This window comes from Lampris incognitus, chromosome 9 (genome assembly GCF_029633865.1).
Source record: "Lampris incognitus isolate fLamInc1 chromosome 9, fLamInc1.hap2, whole genome shotgun sequence".
Taxonomy (NCBI): Eukaryota; Metazoa; Chordata; class Actinopteri; order Lampriformes; family Lampridae; genus Lampris; species Lampris incognitus.
This window is the reverse complement of record NC_079219.1, coordinates 34,021,005-34,043,356: the sequence shown is the minus strand read 5'-3', so window position 1 is coordinate 34,043,356 and position 22,352 is coordinate 34,021,005. Positions and strand designations below refer to the sequence as shown.

At 42.0% G+C, this 22,352-nt stretch overlaps 1 protein-coding gene across 1 annotated transcript in view; it reads right to left on the bottom strand.

The window, feature by feature from the left end:
- Positions 1–22,352, bottom strand: part of dnah5 (dynein, axonemal, heavy chain 5) — a 274,534-nt gene that overhangs the window by 9,090 nt on the left and 243,092 nt on the right. Inside the window, exons 79-84 of the mRNA XM_056286379.1 lie at positions 20,633–20,782; positions 19,802–20,047; positions 19,389–19,608; positions 15,971–16,176; positions 6,929–7,132; positions 1,107–1,322 (exon numbers count right to left, since the gene is read on the bottom strand). Of these exons, the coding sequence (XP_056142354.1) occupies positions 1,107–1,322; positions 6,929–7,132; positions 15,971–16,176; positions 19,389–19,608; positions 19,802–20,047; positions 20,633–20,782 (1,242 nt within the window). The remainder of the gene's footprint in view (positions 1–1,106; positions 1,323–6,928; positions 7,133–15,970; positions 16,177–19,388; positions 19,609–19,801; positions 20,048–20,632; positions 20,783–22,352) is intronic.

Genomic DNA, 22,352 nt, shown 5'->3' with positions numbered 1-22,352 from the left:
TGGCAGTTCTATATTCAGCAAAGTGTCGGGTGGTGTGCTAAAATCCTTTAATACACATCTAAGAATGGATTACTCATTACTATCCCTTACTACTGTTGAAGTCAACCACATGATCCACCAAAGTTCCTGGACTACAAGGTGCACCACAGTATAAGTCGCACTCAGCAAAAAACACGTTGTTGTGAGAAAAAAAAAACTTACATTTTGCTTTGGTGTATAAGTCGCATTCATATGGTGGTACCATAGAAATTGAACGACAGAAGAACGGACATCCCAATTCAAATCAACATAGCACGATGATCAGAGTGGCGGCCAATTTTATTTGAACCGCTGCTATTGCAAAGAACTGTGACCATTGTAGCGGGCTAACTTCTGTATAAACTCCCATATAAACTAACTTGCAGCAAGTTGAGAACTTTTTTTTTTAAATCACGTACTCACTGAGCTGTCCTCTACATCTGCATTCCTTTATATCTCCTCACTGTTAGTCAGTGGGGAGTAGTGTGCATATGGCTGGGGGTTGTGTTATATTCACACATTTTATGGCAAGTTTTCTCAGGCACCTCGCTCTGAGAACAGTCACACTCACTTCACTTGCCCTCAACTTAGAAAGAAAAAGAAATGGCTGGAAATGGGAAAATTCTGTAAATGTTTTGTGGTGTTGTGATGATCTCTAATTGAGAATAACAGAACGACACCTCTCAGAAGAGAAGAGACACTTCTCTCTTTTCTTTTTCTGTCTCCCTTTGCCTTTACTCTGTCACATAAAACACACACACACACACAGAACATTACCAACATGTGCATGTCTAGAAGCATTCAGTACAATTTCCACACATATGACATTCACACGAATGCAAATAAAAACAGATGCACTCACACACAGCATAGTCCACCTATACCCTACTATGATGCAGTAATTTCATTTTAAAGCACTTTTTCTCCAAGGACCTGAAAAGCACTGTAGAAATGTAGTCATTAATTCTTCATTCGTTCATATCCAAACACCCTCCACCATCACCTGGCCCACTCACACATGTCCCCCCTGGAGTTCGACCACGCCCCAAACTGTGAATGAACACACATGAACACATGCAAACCCTTACTTCAAAAGGAACGTAGTCAGGAGGCAGTTTTTCCAGCATATCATCAGCCAGCCTGGCCACCACAGCCTCCCTGGTTTCCCCTCCACCCGAGGAACTGTCTTTAGGCTGAATACTGAGTATGGTGTCCAATACGTCCTTGGCCAGCTTACTCTGGTAGGTGATGTCTGCGTTTGGGTGGAGACCGAACACCTCGGGTGTGTCATAGGCTGGCAGACCCTGTGAGGGAAAATGGTCACTTTTACTCAATCATTTGAACAAGAGGTCATTTGTTTAGATCTGCTGAGCAGCAATGAGGAAAAAAAAATCCAACTTGAAAAGGTGAATGTGATGCATTAATTTCTTCCTCTTTAACAAGTGTTGTCAAAAACCACTCATTGTCTTACACACAACTTGGAAACCCAAGATGGCACAAAATAACCAAGAAGTGAATGTGAAACGTGGTAGACAATAAATGCATTTTTTAAGACTAAACAATTAAGAGATGGTGTATGTATTAGCTGGTCACTACTTCATACATGGAACAAACTTTTGAATAACGCTCTGAAGAAATGTGACTGTCAGCAGAAAATAAAAATGCAGGTAACAAATCACTTCAAAAGAACTTTGCTCCACTGATGAGGAAAGGATGTATTCTGTAAAATGTGATTGCTCTATGAATCAATGAGTTTGCAGTCCCAACAATATAGATTAGAGGATAATTAGAGGAGGCAAAAATAAATATAAAAACACAAAACTTTACTGCAGAAGCTTAACCCTGCTCTTCTGAATCTGTATGAACTCCTAGTCAGGACCATTTCTGGATATAATTGGGAGTGACACAATTTTCACCCTAACCTTAAATTTAATCTACATTTTTATAACAGGCTTTGATACAGCAAACTTTAAAAGATAGCTGGTGCTGAAAAACCTCTCGGCTACAGCTATTGAATTGTAATTTTAATTGGTTCAAAGACTTCTGGCATCAAGCAAAACGATGATGAGACAACAGATGGGCTGTCATTGCAGTCTGCCTGATAAGTTCCCTTCAATTTAAATGATTCGCTGGGGGGAGATTCACCTTTCATGACTGCATGAGTGTTTTTCTTTTTGTTAAGCACAATCTTAAAGGGACATTTCGACGGTTTTTATGTGGTTGTCGGCTCAGTGTTGAGCACAAATATAGTCAGTTGAAGCAATTAATTCCTCAGCGTGTGCTATATTGACTGAGAAATACGAGTTTTCCTGGTCGTGGAGCCTTGCCAGTAGTGCCTACATGTACAAGGATGCATTGTGTACAAACTTCTGACACCCAAACCCCAAATCCTTCCAAAGCCCACCCAGCTTGTGGAGGCAGGCATTTCTTTAGGCTCTGTGTACAAAGAACGGTCTCTTAAAATCTTCGCTCTTCGATCAGAAAACCGAAAAATGACATGAATTGAGCTGGATGCATTTTATTGACAACAAACAAGTCTTGTTGTAGCATTCCTGGATGCAACAGCTACAGAGAGAGGAGGGAGTAAGCGTAAACTACCACCGATTACCAACAGAAGTTGAACGGTGCAACGAATGGCTCCGAGCAATAAAAACCCCAAATATGACAAGAACACTCCAACACCCATACTGGGAAAACTTCCAGTATGCTCTTTGTATTTTGCAGCAGATGACGACAACAGGGACAGATATTTCAACTGTGCATTACTCTGGCGTATATTTATACAACATTTTCTGCACACATTTTTTTACACATTTGTTATTTTTCTATATATATTGTTGTTAAAAATTGTAGTATAATGCACATATTTTTCTTATATTGTCATTTATGGTTATTTTCTCTTATATAATGTGACCTACTGTAACTTGACTATAGTAGTTAAATTGTTAATTTTGGTGTCAGTCGTTTCTTAACACTCATACTAACATATGCAATGCATTAATATCTCAAATGGGTATTTATCTTGACAGAATATAGAGTTTAAATCTGTTGGCGGTCACAATCACCACCCAAGGTTTCTGCCCATGGTCGTTTTTGTAGTTCTGTTTTTTGTTTGTTTTGGTTTTTTTTACATTTCACATTTTATAGGCCTTGTTACGTTTATTATATCAGTAATATGTGTATTCTGTTTTGTTTTTCAGGTAATATTTTCACTTTTTCAGTTTTGCTATTCAAGTTTGACCATGTCTCTCTGAAGTTTAAATTGTTTAAAAATAGTATTATAGTTGTTGAAATGTTAATTTTGGTGTCAGTCGTTTCCTAACAGACATACTAACATATGAAATGTATTAATATTTCAATCGGCTCTGTGCATAACTGTAGTCCACTGACTTCCAGTTTCTACTCCAGCGGTCATACCAGTTTCCTGTTTGTTGGCGTGTGCTATTGACAATGGCGTATTTTTCGTGATGCCTGCAAGATTTACCATGGATAAATGTCAATGACATGCACAGAATTGTCGACAAACTTTCACCTGCACCTACCAGTATACAGGTGAAACGTTTCAAGTTGTACATATCAAGTTACATCCACAGTGATGAGGATGAGCGGACGGACGGAATTGTGGATGTAACTTGATTTGTACAATTTGAAACGTTTCGCCCGTTTGCTGGTAGGTGCAGGTGAAAGTCTGTCGACAACTCTGTGCATGTCATTGACATTTATCCATGGTAAATCTTGCAGGCATCACGAAAGAGATGCCATTGCCAACAGCACATGCCAACAAACAGGAAACTGGTATGACCGCTGCAGTAGAGACCAGACTTCGGGATGTATATTGCAATATGAAAAATTACAGGAATTTTCACCAGATGACTTCAATAGCTCTATTTGAAACAATTAATCATTATAGAATTATTGGGATGGTTTTGTAAGGAAGTTGTTGGGAAATTGTTAAAAGTGAACGGTGCTTTTTTTTTTCTTTTTTCCATTCGTACATGAAGGGGAGGAGTGATGCACAGATTGGCTCTGACGTCATCCGAATCCGAATTTACACAAATCATCCATCCAACAACCACCTTAATGAATTATTTTCTCCAATTTAGAGACTCGCATCCAATCACACATTACTGTTATTTCTCAGTGGGATATAGTATGTAAGCGTGATGATATGGCAACATATTACACCATGTTTGAGGTAAGATCCTGAAAAAAGTATCCAGCACACCATTGTCCATGTGAGGAATAAAACTTCAATGCATAGTAACGCACAAACAGGGTGTCCCGGGGTTGGCATCGGTGACAGCATCCAACAAGACTTGCCCACATTGAAATTCCTTGCAGCAAAATGATTCATTTTTTTGTTGGCATCGGAGGACAATTTGAGCAATAGCACCACCAGTTGCTGTTTGCTCTCGGCAGCTGAGGTTCTGGATGGTTGCTGCCGGCCATATCCTCTTGCTCGGCTAATGCAGCAGCAGACTCGGCCTCTCTCCGCTGCATTTCTTCGGTTGTATACGCTGGCTCAAATGAATACAGATGAATATCCGAATCAGCCAAAACACTGTAAAATGTATCCTTGTCCATAAGATCCTCCGCCCTCATATTTGGGGATACCATTGTCGCGGTTAGAAATATAGCTCGTTTGCAATACAAGTGAAGAGAACACGGTAGTTTTGTTTTTGAGTGCCATCTAGAGCACACCCCCAGAGGCGGAGACCAGAAATCCAAGCTGAACTTGCCCGTAGTTCTTCCTTGTCACCAACTACGTCACTGACGTGTCAAATGACAACACTGGTGCCGGAAGAACAGATTTTGTCCCAGAGACACAGAAAACATGGACAACAACTGCAGATGTTTTTCACACTATATCCCGCATTCAGATAGAGATAAGGTTGAAAATTGCCGAAGTGGCCCTTTAATGTAAAAAAAAAAAAGTTTCCCACGGGCAAATATGGAACTAAACATATACGAAGACAGAAACACAAGCTGCGTTTTATTTGGGAGAAAATATTGAACTCCTCTTTTTTAAAGGGAAAGTAGCTACTTATTTTTAGCCTCTCTACAACCCCTCACATTTATAAAAAGGATTTAAAAAAAAAAGGGGGGGTGTAGATGATGGTGGTATGCGTTAGACTGAAGGTAGCATCTTTTAATGGTCTAATACACTAGAGTCCATGTGTCGCCGGCGCAATGTGATATAAGTCTGTGTTATGAAGCCACCGTAGAACATCAGCAAATGTGGGTGGAGTGGGGCGGTGGGGTTATCGTAAGAGGACAGAGTAAGCTGCTCTCCCTCAAAGCAGCCATGTGATGCAATCTTGTTTTTTTTGTTGAATTTATCAGACAGGCAAAATAGTTGTACCACTCTTGGGAAATACCAACATGTTCGCAAATACAATAGATTTACTAGCTCTACAACATCATGAGGGAATGCTTGTGAGAAAGTGTAATCAGCTCCATAAATAAAGTCCAGTAAAACGTGCTGCCCAGTAGGATAGCTTGTGGTATGGATCAGTTGTTAATGTCTCAGCTGATATGAATTATTCATGGGTGAGGTGAGGTGGGAAACAGACATCATGCAAAACACCTCAAACGGTGGAGTTAACGGGGAAAATAATCGTCTGGTCAGAATAATTCCTGGGTAGTGTTCCCAGTCTGTATAATCATACAGTGTAAAAGACCTGAGGAACTGCCTAAACAGTTGACATATTTTCATTTCTCCTTAAAAGAAAAATAATCTGAGGGTTTTGCTCTAATGTGCCGCCAGTTTATATCTGTGCTTGTTTCTCTTACGACTGAGAGGGACTTAGAGTCTATATCAGGGAACAGGCTGCTATAATTTATGTCTTCACTGGCTAGTTTATCCCTCACACATCAATCACAATGTGCAGTCAAATAAGAGGCAAACATGAGGAAGAGGCCTTAGACTAATAGGAGAAAAATGGCTGGTGTCAGGAATGGAGAGAGTAATAATATTAAGTGTTGGAAAGAACAGCTTTTGTCTTGTACTGTGGTCATTTACTTTCTCTAAAGGATTGGTCTTCCTTTACTGTCTGTCTGCATTTGATCTAAATGGAGAGTTGCATGGATACACACACGCACAGACACACACACAGACACACACACACACACACACACACACACACACACACACACACAACTGTTTTGCTTGAGCAATTGTGTGTGCACATAAGGAAAGTGTGTCTATGTGAAAGAGAACACAAATTCGTGTGTGTGTGTTTGTGCGCGTGCTGCAAGGCTGTGTTTGTCAGTCTCTATTTGAGAGGAGGTGCACAGGAACAAGCCTGCTGAGCCTGGAAGCACTAAGCATCCATCATAATGAAACTAGCTTTAATAAAACTAGCTCAGGAACTGCCTCCAGACACACACACACACATACACACACACACACACACACACACACACACTAACATGCACAACAATCTCCTCCACATGCCCAATGCACACTTATCCGTACAATATGAACTAATAAATCAAATGTAATATGTAATGAAATGAGACTGCATGTATTTATCTAACTTTATGCATGGTTCTTCACAATGGCATAATATTAATTCGTTGTATGGACTGCGGTACACATTCTGCCAAGACCTCACAGCCTCAGTGTGGTCATTTTTGTACTTTGTCATCACTGGAAATTGGTTATGCCAATTTGAAGAAGAAAAAAAAAAGACAATACAACACAGCACATCAATTGCAGAAAAAAACCCCAAATTAATTGTATAGAAGAATAGATACATTAGAAAAGTGGTCCTTATCTGCGACAATTATTTCCTCAATTTTTCATCTCATGAAATCTGCAGCCGTGTGTTTCAACCAATGTATTAACCCTGGTACTCCAGTTAAAGACCTGATCTATGTGGGACTTGTCTGGCCCAGTTTAACTCACCTGGATGTATGTGAGATACTGATCCACACTGGAGCACTTCGGAATGCTGTAGCCCTTGTAGAAGTTGAATTCTGGTCCAAACATGTTCTCGCTGAACCACACCTTGGCAAAAGTGTTGAGGAGGCGCTTGTCATAGTCGTCTGTCACACGGCCACCGTACTGAATCTCCCCAATCATGTAGCGCACGGTGTTCCATGACACACCCTGGCATGAGGAGGGACGCAACATTATGAGATGAGGTCAAACGACTTTTTTGAAACAGACAGAGCAGTTGACCAACAAATTGACCCCCACCCCCCCAAAAAAAACAGTGAATGTGTATCAGTGGAAATATGCAAAGTATTTGATTTGTCCTGTGGGAAGACTGGAATTAATATGGGGGGAAAAATATGAATTTTTCTTCAGGAAGTCTTTATGAGAGTGAGATAGTCTCGCTGTAGAATGGCAGTAACCACTAATGGGAAACAAGATAAACATCTGAAACCATGGAAATTTATTTAAGTCAAACCTCAATTTTTTCCCCCCTTTTTCTCCCCAGTTGTAGCCGGCCAATTACCCCACTCTTCCCAGCCGTCCCGGTTGCTGCCCCACCCCGTCTGCCAATCCGGGGAGGGCTGCAGACTATCACATGCCTCCTCTGATACATGTGGAGTCACCAGCCGCTTCTTTTCACCTGACAGTGAGGAGTTTCACTATTGGAGACGTAGCACATGGGAGGATCATGCTATTCCCCCCCAGTTCCCCCTCCCCCCGGAACAGGCGCCCTGACCAACCAGAGGTGGCGCTAGTGCAGCAACCAGGACACATACCCACATCCGGCTTCCCACCTGCAGACATGGCCAATTGTGTATGCAGGGATACCCAACTAAGCCAGAGGTAGCACGGGATTCAAACTGGTGATCCCCATGTTGGTAGGCAACAGAATAGACCACCACGTCACCCGGATACCCTTAATCAAACCTCCTTAAAACAGACTGTACTTATTTATGTATGATAAAGCTTGATCAATCAGTTTTGGGTTTTGTTTTCATGAGGAACAGTCACCAATTAGAAATGTATAACTCAAATTTTTGTCACCAAATGAGACAATGGCATCCAGCATAGTGTATGAGTCATGTTTTAGGTTACAACACTGTCTCATCACTGTGGCACTGATTGTGCATCAGGAGCATGTTTAGGAGGGCATGACTGTGTGTGGCAAGTTTGAGATACTGACAGCATCTTCAAAGTTTTGTTTTATATTTTAATTTTTTAACTACAGTTCCCTGTTTTTCTTTTGAAAATTTGTGGTCTCAGTCGATTGACCTAATGAAATATACACAAAGCACCTTGGGTTTGGGAACTATGGAAAGCACATGCTGCTCAACTACTTCATATACTATATACCATATAGTTTGTATAGTCCAGACATTAGGCTGGTTAAAGTTTGGGTGAAACTCCAAATCGGTGGTGGGTAACCGATTATAGCCCTTTCCTTGTTTCTAATAGATGATATTCCCCTACAATTAAGCAACTAGTAAATGAGGCAACAAATGACACTGGCAGACAACTCCAGAGTGATGATTGCCAGTTTAAGCCTACTTGCTGCCTGAGAACTATGTCCTACTTCATGGGAAATGCAGAAAGGGACCAACCGGATGAGCCAGCCAGAGAGGCATGTTGAGGGAGCATGGCCTTCTTGGCCCTGAGGGATCTCCGTGATGCAGCCAGAGGAACAAGTGGACAGAGGTGATGTGATTATCAGGCTTATCTGGGAAACCCGTTTTTTTTCCTCTGAGGATTACATGTAATCCATCTTAATATCAGACTTCCTTCCAAAGACTGATCAAATTTGGCAAACTGTCAGTCAGCAAGTAGTGCTTAAATCTACCATGATATCTTGATAAAACTATAAAGGAATTGAGACAAATTGAAAATGATATCAATGAAAAGGAACAAAGACAACAGAGACACACAACACATCTTTGAGGTGTGTGCACTTGTGCCTAGAGGGAAGTGGTACGGTTGAACGTTTTACTTTCAAATGGAAAAACCATTATTTTTTTGGAGAGTGCTACATGCCTCCTGATCAGTCGCACTTTTGTGAACTACATGGTGATGCTGCTCCTGTTCCACCAACTTTGACAGATCTATTATTATGGTGGGTTGTGATTTTGTTGGTGCTGTTCCCAAAAATGATAATTACTCTATTTGTAGGGTAAGCTTTCTGCTTTATGTTACTGTAGATGCATTCATTTCTGATGTAAGAAAAACAAACTGGTGTGAGCTTCTATAATCTAATAAAGCACAGTGTCTGGTAGCGTCTTAAATACATGTTTTTTATAGGCTGTGGATAAGATGGCCCTGCTGAAGCTGTTCATAATTAAGCAATAAGTAAAGACATCTTATGGGCAATCTCACAGAGAAACGCATATTATAACTATTTTCAAATCAGGGCTGAACATTTTAGACAAAAATAAGGGAAGTGTAGCTGTCAGAGTGACTGAAAAAAAAAAAAGCATCCAGCAACCTATTCCATTGCCTACCAACACGGGGATCCCGGTTCGAATCCCCGTGTAACTTTCAGCTCAGTCAGGCGTCCCTACAGACACAATTGGCCGTGTCTATGAGTGGGAAGCCAGATGCGGGTATGTGTCCCAGTCGCTGCACTAGCGCCTCCTCTGGTCAGCTTGGGCGCCTGTTCGGGGGGGAGGTGGAACTGGGGGGAATAGTATGATCCTCCCATGTGCTACATCCCCCTGGTGAAACTCCTCACTGTCAAGTGAAAAGAAGCGGCTGGTGACGCCACATGTATTGGAGGAGGCATGTCGTAGTCTGCAGCCCTCCCTGGATTGGCAGAGGGGGTGGAGTAGTGATCGGGACAGCTCGGAAAAGAGTTGGGTAATTGGCCGGATACAATTGGGGAGAAAAAGGGGGAAAAAATCCAAAAAGAAAAAGAAAAGAAAAAGAAAAAAAAATAGCATTTTTTATTCCGAAACCATCAATGGTGTAGTTATAAGTGCTCAACTAATGAGGAGCAAAATATCAATGCAGATACAGGAAAAAAAAAGGTTTTAGCCTCAGTTTCCTGTTCTTAGCTGACAGGAGTGGAACCCGGTGTGGTCTTCTGCTGCTGTAGCCCATCTGCCTCAAGGTTCGACGTGTTGTGCGTTCAGAGATGCTCTTCTGGATACCTCGGTTGTAATGAGTGGTTATTTGAGTTACTGTTGCCTTTCTATCAGCTCGAACCAGTCTGGCCATTCTCCTCTGACCTCTGGCATCAACAAGGCATTTTCGCCCACAGAACTGCCGCTCACTGGATATTTTCTCTTTTTCGGGCCATTCTCTGTAAACCCTAGAGATGGTTGTGCGTGAAAATCCCACTAGATCAGCAGTTTCTGAAATACTTAGACCAGCCCGTCTGGCACCAACAACCATGCCACGTTCAAAGTCACTTAAATCGCCTTTCTTCCCCATTCTGATGCTCGGTTTGAACTGCAGCAGATCGTCTTGACCATGTCTACATGCCTAAATGCATTGAGTTGCTGCCATGGGATTGGCTGATTAGAAATTTGCGTTAACGAGCAGTTGGACGGGTGTGCCTAATAAAGTGGCCGGTGAGTGTATATATACTATATATGATTATATCTGATGAATGCTTATGCCATGAAACAGGCTTGTGCTGTCTCATAAAGAATTTACTTGACTCACTGGATTTCACACACACACACACACACACACACACACACACACACACACACACACACACACACACACACACACACACACACACATATATATATATATATATATATATATATATATATATATATCCATCCATCCATTAACTGAAACACTTATCCTGCTCTCATGGTCGCGGGTATGCTGGAGCCTATCCCAGCAATCATTGGGCAGCAGGCGGGGAGACACCCTGGACAGGCCGCCAGACTGTCACACAGGGCCGAAATACACACACACAAACCCACACACATTCATAACTAGGGACAGTTTAGTATGGCCAATTCACCTGACCTACATGTCTTTGGACTTTGGGAGGAAATCGGAGCCCCCGCAGGAAACCCACGCAGACACAGGGAGAACATGCAAACTCCACAAAACACGAAATTAGAATATAGCATTTGCAGACGTTAAAATGTATTTAATCTTCTCTTTGACTTTTTGACTATTCAGATTTCAGGACATTGAGCATAGAAACCTTTCTTTACTTGACTGCTGTCTGAAGGCATAACCCTCCAACTGACATTAATACATTCAATATTGGAGACAAGGTTAGGGCTGAACAATTTATCGTTTTCGCATTGACATTGCACTGTATACACGTGCAACAGTCACATTGCACAGGATGCAGTATAGATAAGGCAAATTGGGCCCATCAGTCACATTAGGCTAACCCTCCAGCTCCACTGCTAGAGTTGCGTTATTTTGTCATCAGTGTTGCTCTATACTATGTTCCACAGCATACGTTCAGTTAGTGCACCAAGCACAGGTATTTTGGAAATTCTCTGAATATTCAGAACCAGAATATGAGATGAAATTCTCTTATTACACTGTCTTCAATATGTTATGTTGGTTACACTTTTGATTTTTCCCCAGGTTGTGCCAATTGTAAATGAATTTGTTAATTCAAAATAGGCTTGTTTTCTAAATTAATGTGATTAATTATTTAAATAATCTAGGTCTATATAAAAGTCATTTTATGATAAGAATAAAAACATGGGTCATATCTGATTCGACTCAAAGATACATCCTATGATGCACTGGGACACATCATCAGTGATGTTTCCTGAGGTCCTCGGGCATTTCAGGTCTTTCAACATCATACACCCTCGCTCAAGCGACCCAGCAAGGGTTAATCAGGCCCTGGCTTGTGTCCCATCAGCATTGGCCCACAGATCCAACCTTTTGATCCAAAGCCATCTGGAGGCCCTCTCTGCAGCCTCCATGGAAGACTTGATGGCTTTCCTTTTAGCAGCCCCAGTGATGCCAAGTAGAATTTACCTTGCACAGTAAGTGGCTAGCAAAGTGTCTACACCCCACTTCAATGGCCTCACAACGTGCCTTCCAGCCTCTCCTCTGGCAGTGATCCACAAGCTCCTGGTACTTGGACTGCTTTCGCTCATTTGCCTCCTCCATCTGGTCCTCCCAGGGAACCATCAGGTCTATAAGGAGCACCTGTTTTGAAGAGGCTGATGATAGTGCTATGTCTGGCCTCAACAAAGTTGTCATAACATAGTTCAGGAACCTGAGCTGCTCCCCCCAAGTCAACTCGCAGCTCCCAGTCTGATGCAGAGGTGAGGAGACCGGCTGCTGCTCTGGGCTGTGACTGAGGCTGCTCACCAGCCCTGACAAAGGCAACATTCTTTTTTCCGCGGGCTTGCTTGTTGTTAGCCACAGCTTGGAGATGGCTTCTGCAACTGTCTTCAGCACTTGGTCATGTCACCAGTGGCAATGGCCCTCCCCCAGGGCTGATGGGTAGCTGCTGAAGATGTGTTCCGAGTGAACCTTTTCCAGGGCACAGAGAACATGATCTTGGAGATTTGCTGGGCTAGGCAGAAAATCATACACAGCCTGTACCATGAACTTGATCCTCTGCGGTTCTGCCTGCCAGATATCTGCCCAGGATATCTTCCTCTCCAGTGCACGTTCCCACCTTGTCCATGCTCTCTGATGCTGCATGCCCACCATTCTGCTGGTCCTTTCTTCCTCGACACCTACCTGCACCTCCTCCAGGACTAGATGGCATTTTTCCTTGCCATGGGCCTTACCGTAGCGAGGTTTTGCGATGGCTCCCAGCCCGGCCCATCCAGTTACCACTGTGCCCACCAAAGCCGTGTGTCTCAGTCGAGACTCTGCTATCTCCAGGCCTTCCTGATCTCTCCACTTCCTGCCTGTGCACACCATAATGCCTGCTGATGCCACTCTAGAGTCCTTGGAGTCCCGATAGAGCAGTGCAAACCCGAGCTCCTTGTCAAGGCTGCTGATAGGAAGCAGAAGTTTGTTGCTCCTCCCATACAGTGCTGCACTACTAAGGCTGCGTGGCAGACCCAGCCATCTCTGGAGGTAGCTACTGTTCTACCTCTCCAAGGTCTCCACTGTTGACAGCGTTACCTCATAAATCAGCATTGGCCGGAGGAGTCGGGGTAAGATGCCATGTTGATAAATCCAAGCCTTGAACCAGACTTGTCTTCTATGGTGAGTCAATTCTCAAGCTCCTTTATGGTTGCTTGGATTGCCACTGTATGTCTAAGGCTACAGTCAAAGACATTGCCTAGACTCGACTGGTTTCTCTGTAATGGATGGGATTGCAATGCCATCCAGAAAGAAGTGAAACCAGTCCACCACTTTTGCCCTCTTCCAACACCATGGCTCTGTATTTGGATGGTTTAAAACTCACCCTTGCCCAGGAGATGAGCTTCTCCTAATTTTAATGGAGTAGATGGAAAATGACACACGTGTTGGCCATCGAGAATTGAAACTCAACAATTTTTCCTTCTGACACAATGCCATGCCAACACAACATGGGCAATGGAACACCTTTCATTGTTTGCAAGGTTTTGAAAAGACAATGGTCAACACAACGCTCATTAAACAAAATTCTCAATAGCTTCAGTGGAGCTTGGGAGTCTCTTTAACAGCTTGACAGAAAACAAGAACTAGCAATGTAACTTATAAGACATTTACGATTTCTATTTATTTTATCTACAGTGATGCTTGAAAGTTTGTGAACCCTTTAGAATTTTCTGCATAAATATGACGTAAAACATAATCAGATTTTCACACAAGTCCTGAAGTAGATAAAGAGAACCCAATTAAACAAATGAGACAAACATATTATACTTGGTCATTTATTTATTGAGGAAAACGATCCAATATTACATATCTGTGAGTGGCAAAAGTATGTGAACCTTTGCTTTCAGTATTTGGTGTGACACCCCCCACCCCACCTTATGCAGCAATAACTGCAACTAAACGTTTCTGGTAACTGTTGATCAGTCCTGCCCATCAGCTTTGAGGAATTTTAGCCCATTCCTCCATACAGAACAGCTTCAACTCTGGTATGTTGGTGGGTTTCCTCACATGAACTGCATGCTTCAGGTCCTTCCACAACATTTCGATTTAATTAAGGTCAGGTCTTTGACTTGGCCATTCCAAAACATTAACTTGATTCTTCTTTAACCATTCTTTGGTAGAACGACTTGTGTGCTTCGTAGGGTCATTGTCTTGCTGTATTGCCCACGTTCTCTTGAGATTCAGTTCACGGACAGATGTCCTGACATTTTCCTTTAGAATTTGCTGGTATAATTCAGAATTCGTTGTTCCATCAATGATGGCAAGCCATCCTGGCCCAGATGCAGCAAAACAGGCCCAAACCATGATACTACCACCACCATATTTCATAGATGGGATAAGGTTCTTATGCTGGAATGCAGTGTTTTCCTTTCTCCAAACATAACGCTTCTCATTTAAACCAAAAAGTTCTATTTTGGTCTCATCCATCCACAAAACATTTTTCCAATAGCCTTCTGGCTTGTCCACATGATCTTTAGCAAACTGCAGACAGGCAGCAATGTTCTTTTTGGAGAGCAGTGGCTTTCTCCTTGCAACCCTGCCATGCACACCACTGTTGTTCGGTGTTCTCCTGATGGTGGACTCATGAACATTAACGTTAGCCAATGTGAGAGAGGCCTTTAGTTGCTTAGAAGTTACCCTGGGTTCTTTTGTGACCTGGCCGACAATTACATGCCTTGCTCTTGGAGTGATCTTTGATGGTCAACCATTCCTGGGGAGGGTAACAATGGTCTTGAATTTCCTCCATTTGCACACAATCTGTCTGACTGTGGACTGGTGGAGTCCAAGAGTCCAAACTCTTTAAAACTGGTTTTGTAACCTTTTCCAGCCTGATGAGCATCAACAATGCTTTTTCTGAGGTCCTCAGAAATCTCCTTTGTTCTTGCCATGATACACTTCCACAACCATGTGCTGTGAAGATCAGACTTTGATAGATCCCTGTTCTTTAAATAAAACAGGGTGCCCAGTCACACCCGATTGTCATCCCATTGATTGAAAACACCTGACTCTAACTGCTAATCTTAGAGGTTCACATACATTTGGCATTCACATTACATGAGTGGCAAAAGTATGAGTGGCACTCATGTAATATTGGATCATTTTCCTCAATAAATAAATGACCAAGTATAATATTTGGTAACACTTTAGTATGGGGAACATATACACCATTAATTAGGTGCGTATTAGCATGCAAATTAGCAACATATTGGCTCTTCATTGGTCTTTATTAAGCACTTATTAATGCCGTATTCTGCATGGCCTTATTATACAACCAGTAAGCCATTAATTATGAGTTTTCCCTCCATAACCTCAGAATTATTGCTTATTAGTAGTACCATTGCAATATGCTTTGCTTAGTATGGACTTTATAAGGTGGTAGTACCACAAGAAGAGTTATTCTCCCTTACTAACACGTAATGAATATGGTCTGTTCTTACATAACAAAACACAAAAGTACAAGTGTTAATAGTGTTAAATTACTCTAAATTAAGTTTTTGTTACTTAGCATATGTTCCCCATACTAAAGTGATATCTTGATCATTACTAATTCACTAGTAATTAAGTTTTTTTACTTAGAATATGTTCCCCATACTAAAGTGTTACCTAATATTTTTGTCTCATTTGTTTAATTAGGTTCTCTTTATCTACTTTCAGGACTTGTGTGAAAATCTGAAGATGTTTTAGGTCATATTTATGCATAAATAGAGAAAATTCCAAAAGGGTTCACAAACTTTCAAGCACCACTGTATTTAAAAACCACCCAGAAAACTCACAAAGAGCTGTTTATTTCTTTTGAAATCGTAATTGTTTGTAATTTAAGAGATTTGTATTTTTGACAACTTTTTTGTTTAAAACAGTTAAAGCTAAGTTTCAATTTTGGTTTGTAGCAGCTCTAAATATGTTGGCCCTTCCTGTCAACTTAATGACTGCAGACACACTGGCGATAATTTTCACCGACCCCAATCCTCCTACCTTCTTGATGTCCATATCATCAAGGTGGTTTTGAACAAACTGGACGGTGGCGTTGAAGTCTGCCTGGTTGAACTCATATGGGATGTTCCAACCCAGAGGCCCATACTTCCTCCTCTCCTGTACGGTACTGTGAAGAAATGCTACTCCATATAGCATTGGCTTCCACTGGACCATGTTACTCACGTCCAAAAGGTCCTGGTTTATACCTAGTGGGAAATCCAAGCATGAGTAGATAAATGAACTACCAAATGACCTCTGTTTGTTTAGAGATTGTTAGCTTCGTGATACAGACGGGATCTCATGCAAAACATGTCTGGCAAGCCTGTCCATATGATTTGGAGGCTTTACTTTGGGGCAGTGACAGTGCAGATCACTCTGACAAAGGCAGCACAAACCATTAATCAAATTATTAGCAAAATGCCACACAGGGCACGCTACAAACTAGTTATTACTGTCTTCTACTACTGTCTTTTTATCAGAGGACTACCATATATTAGGTTTGTCAGCTCTGCACTTCTACATCTTAATTTTATAATTGATTTCTAAGATAAAGGCTAATATACAAATAGTAGAAACAATGCACAGATAGCATCTATCTATCTTTGCTGTGAATCATTTCTCACACAGCTGCATAGTTTCCCAAAAGTACAACTTTTTCAAGATGTATGATGTGCCCTGTCATTTTTGGAAACAGAAATACACCAATCAGTCAAAACATTAAAACCACTGACAGGTGAAGTGAATAGCACTGATTATCTCGTTACAATGGAACCTGTCAAGGGGTGGGATATATTAGGAAGCAAGTGAACAGTCAGTTCTTGAAGTTGATGTGTTGGAAGCAGGAAAAACAGGAGATCTCAGCAACTTTCTAGACGACTGGGTCAGAGCATCTCTGAACAGCTGGTACCTGTAACCTAACAGTACCTATCAAAAGTGGTCCAACAAAGGACAACTGGTGAAATGGCAACAGGGTCATGGGTGTCCAAGGCTCACTGATGCGCATGGGAAGAGAAGGCTAGCCTATCTGGTTCAATCCCACAGAAGAGCTACTTTAGCTCAAATTGTTGAAAAAGTTAATGCTGGCTATGATAGACAGGTGTCAGAACACACAGTGCATCACAGCTTGCTGTGTATGGTGCCACATAGCCACAATGGGTCAGTACCCATGATGACCCGTCCACCACCCAAAGCGCCTACAAGCATGTAAGCATCAGTACTGGACCATTGAGCAATGGAAGAAGGTGGCTTGATCTGATGAATCACATTTTCTTTTACATCATGTGGACAATCAGGTGCGTGTGCGTCATTTACATGAGGAAGAGATGGCACCTGGATGCACTATGGGAAGAAGGCAAGCCCGCAGAAGCAGTGTGATACTCTGGGCAATGTTCTGCTGGGATACCTTGGGTCCTGGCATTCATGTGGATGTTACTTTGACACGTACCACCTACCTAGACAGTGTTGTAGACCAAGTACACCCCTTAGTGGCAAAGGTATTCCCTGATGGCAGTGGCCTTTTTCAGCAGGATAATGCACCCTGCCACACTGCAAAAATTGTTCAGAAATGGTTTGAGGAACATGGCAAAGAGTTCAAGGTGTTGCCTTGGCCTCAGATCTCAATCCGATCGAACATATGTGGGATGGACTAGAAAAACAAGTCCGATCCAAGGAGGCCCCACATCGCAACTTACAGGACTTAAAGGATCTGCTGCTAACATCTTGGTGCCAGATACCAGAGGACACCTTCAGAGGTCTTGTAGAATCCATGCCTCAACGGGTCAGAGCAGTTTTGGCAGCACAGGGGGAACCTACAAATTATTAGGCAGGTGGTTTTAATGTTTTGGCTGATTGGTGTATTGGGATTGTAAATACGGGGTAAAAAAAGGATGGTGTGGTAAATGTCTCATTTCATTACTGTGCATAATGCCTAGTTATGAGGAAAAAAAGATGAAAAACCCATATCCACCCTTATCAGAATAAAGGCATGCAAAGCCTAAATTTGAGAGCTTTTAATGAGCACATCAAGACTTTAACGTACCATTAGGAACCACATATTTCTTCCACATGAGCTATTGACTCTCAAAAGTGATTTATACACTTCGCATAATTTTCACTTTTGTGTCATTTAAGATTTAAATTGAACAATAATGATAATAATAATAATAATAATAATAATAATCCCTTTGCTTCTCTTAAAAATCAATGACTTCACGGGCAAAGGCACCAGGTGTGCCAGTAACATGGGTTTTAAATATTTCATGTAAAGAGGCAAAATTAGTTTGTTTTTTCTTCTCTTCAATTGTGATATCCATGGCTTCCCCAAAGAAATATGCCTCTCAAATGAAGGATAATGCTTTCATTGATTGACGGTTGTGTGCATGTGTTTGCCCACAAATGAGTTGCTTACACATGGACAGAGTAAGAGACACCCTATATATAATACTCATCACTGCTGTATCTCTTCCACACACACAAGCAGGAGGGATGTAATCCCTTGCTAATGAAACTATTGATCAATACTATTTACTCAATCCACTTCATTTCAGTCACATTTATGCCTGGCAGTGATTTCAGACTAGAACATCGCACTAAATAAAGAGACAGTGTGGGGGCGTCCGGATAGTGTAGCAGTCTATTTCGTTGCCTACCAACACAGGGATCACCAGTTCGAATCCCCATGTTGCCTGCCTCCGGCTTGGTCGGGCATCCCTACAGACACAATTGCCGTATTTGCGGGTGGGAAGCCAGACTTGGGTATGTGTCTTGGTCGTTGCACTAACGCCTCCTCTGGTTGGTTGAGGCGTCTGTTTGGGGGGGGGGGACTGGAGGGAATAGCATGATCCTCCCACATGCTACGTGCCCCTGGTGAAAGTCCTCACTGTCAGGTGAAAAGAAGCAGCTGGGGACTCCACATGTATCGGAGGAGGCATGTGGTAGTCTGCAGCCCTCCCTGGATCGGCAGAGGGGGTGGAGCAGCAACCGGGATGGTGCAGAGGAGTGGGGTAATTGGCCAAGTACAATTGGGGAGAAAAGGGGGGGAAATTTTCAACAAAAAAAAAGAGATAGTGTGGTTGTGTTTTACTTCAGTTACCCCACTCTCCTTTCCCAAACATATTTATGCTATTGATAACATATCTATCATTTCATTATAAATTGTAAACATCTTCTCTTACGCAACTTCTGTGTCAATCTTTATTCAGTTTTAGAATTACTAAGTGAGAAACCAATTCACTTAAGGCATCTAAAAAGACTAATAATCTCCATAATTTGTCAAGGATTAAAAAAAAGACCGTGTATTCAACTCCAAACAAGCAAAAACAGCTTGTCCTCAAGAAAACAATTGTGCTTTGCTGCCCAAGAAAATGTTAGATTTCAAATGTGTATAATATATTCTCATTGAAATTGAAATTGTCCTCACCTCCATAGGTCCTCTTAAGTCCTGCCCTCAGACCCTGTGGTGGTTCATTGGTGAATTTGATTGACATTTGTAGGAGTGTGATGGGGAAGTGCCGGTGGACTTCTGTGGTCATCCATAGGCGGAAGCTGTCATGGACTGTATCAGTTTCTGTCACCGTATCCATCAACTCGTCCATAAAGTCCAGGCCCAGGTGGCAGTTCTGAAGTAGGGCCCAGCCACCCTGGGGATAGAAAATTTGTAGATCAGATAATATTGATTCAGTTTTACCAAATTGTACATGATGTAGAATAACAGCCAAGCTAATACAGTACATATATACTAGACAATTGTAAATCCTATAAACAGTATTTTTTACCTGTAAGAACATCTAGCCAAGTAAAAACAAAATTATTTCATGACATTGACTCACTTACATTTGCCATGGAGTGCTGAAGAAGCTTGCGAGCATGGACCTCCTGGCCCTGGCCCATGGAGACATACCGGGTCTCAATCTTCTGTCTCTTCCCCAGCGCAATGATGGAGTCAGTTGGATCTGAACCCATGGACAGGAAACAGATGAGTGGAGTACGGGGATTGGATTCCTCCCATGTCTCCTCCAAGTCTAGAATAACCCCCTCAATATACTTCTCCCCCACTGCATCCATGATGTATTCACGGGCCTAGGGATTTCAGAGGAGGAGGAGAAAAAGGAAGAAGGAGGAAAAATTATAAGGGAATAACATAAAAACAGACAAACAAGACGAGGAGAAGAAAGGCTCTGCAGTGTGAAGGAAATTAAGGTTCTAAGGTCTCCATGTCTCACTTTAGAAGCCAATTTCCCTTTTCTGTCTTGCATCCCTTTTCTGTCCCAATCCCCTTTTTGTGTTGCAGAACTTGCATTTTTAGCAGGAAAGGAGAGAATATTTATGAGGATTGAGAACTAACAAAATTGTCTTTGTGGTCAATTGGTTTCAGTTAATCACATCATGGTCTATGTATGGTTAGAAATTAATACATTACAAAACCGAAATTCTACCCATCAAATAGAGGTGAACACTGGCAGCAGTTTTATAGATATTATGGATTACTGTTCTCCAAGGAGTGTTACTCCACTAAAAGAGCCATCTATTGTACCAAATAAATCCTTCTTTATTTTGACTAAGAAACTAACTGAGTGTATGGTCTTAGCTCTGCTGGATCCTATTTGGATTCTAAGACAAACACAAGTACATACAGGTACTGTATATACTGTATTGCAGTCCTACCTGTGCAATGGTCCTGTCAGGGCACCAAGAGCGTATGAGGAGCAAGCGTCTGAAGCAGTCAAGAGTCTCTCCATAAGAGTTGGGGATCATCTCCTCCTCTGGGGCCTCCTTATCAAACCATGTCTTCCACTGCTTCTCATTACGGCTGATCTGGGAGGAGGATGGGAAGTGTACACACACACACACACACACACACACACACACACACACACACACAGAGTCAAAAATGGTAAAAAACCTTCCATAGATCCCGCTTGGCCCAATTTACCTATACATGTTGCACAGATACATGCAGATGCAAACACATTTAAGTTATGCAAAAAAACACAACTTATCCGTACTGGCCAAAGAATTAATGACTGAATTATTTTCTTTATTTGGTTTTCAAATACATAAACTAACTACTGTATCTTTGGATTCTTTTTTTTTTTCCCCAATTGTATCCATCCAATTACCCCACTCTTCCGAGCCGTCCCGGTAGCTGCGCCACCCCCTCTGCCGATCCGCAGAGGACTGCAGACTACCAAATGCCTCCTCCAATACATGTGGAGTCACCAGCCACTTCTTTTCACCTGACAGTGAGGAGTTCCACCCGGAGGACGTAGCGCATGGGAGCCTCACACTATTCCCCAAGTTCCCCCTTGCCACCGAGCGTATTCAGGTTAACATAGCAGCACAACTAGCCAGCTTAACGCAGTTGATTAATGCACATGCCGATACGATTGAGGGCAAAATCCTTGACATCAACCAGAGTATTGAAGCAATTGCTGTTGACGTGAAGTCGATCACTACCAAACTGACTGGCCTGGAACATAGAGTGGAACAAGTAAAACAACCTGTTAACCAGTTACAGAGGCGTGTGGATGAGTTGGAATCGTACATGAGACAATGCAACTTAAAGCTACGAGGTGTCCAGGAATCGGCCCAGGGGAACATTCGGCTTGAGGTTATAAAGATTTGTCAGCATGTCCTTCCAGACGAGAAAGATGAGTTCCCTGCTTCCGGGTTTTACACATCATCTTGGTAAAGCACCGAGCAGTGATAATAACTTCCAACCCAGAGCGATCATCATTCAGTTTACTTCATGCTTCTACTGAAATGCTATATGGAGAGCTGCTAAGAATTCATTCTACTTAAAGACTAAAGGTCTAAAGTTTGGTAAAGATCTCTAGAAGGGTGAATGTGAACGGAGACAGAGGTTTGGCCTGAGGTGCAGAAAGCGCGTGCAGAGGAAAAGGTAGCTTATTTCATTTGAGCCAGAGCATTCATCCAAGGCCAGGGTGAATTAACACCTAGAGGTTAACCTATTCCTGTCATACTGTGTAAGTAAAGGATCAGTCATCTTCCGCACATGCTCCTTCTTGGTATTGTGTTTATTTTGTTTTGGTGAATTCAATTCTCAGGGACTGGCAGTTGTCAAAGCCTATTTAGAGGTCAATGGAACACTTTTTTTTGCTTTGAGACTTGTATTCTGAACTCGATGATGACAAGAATATTTCAATTTTATTACCAAGACCTTTCTGTCTTTTTCAGTGTAATGGTGAAGCTGTACACTTCAACGTATTTGTTCTACTTTAAGTCTTTATTACTAATACATTGTTCTATTGTTCGTTATTTGTGTTTTCATATCTTGTTCTATCTTATCTTTGAATGCCAGGGGGTTAAGTCATATAATAAAGTCATATAATGTCAAACATAAAGCCTTATTTTTGTTTACAAA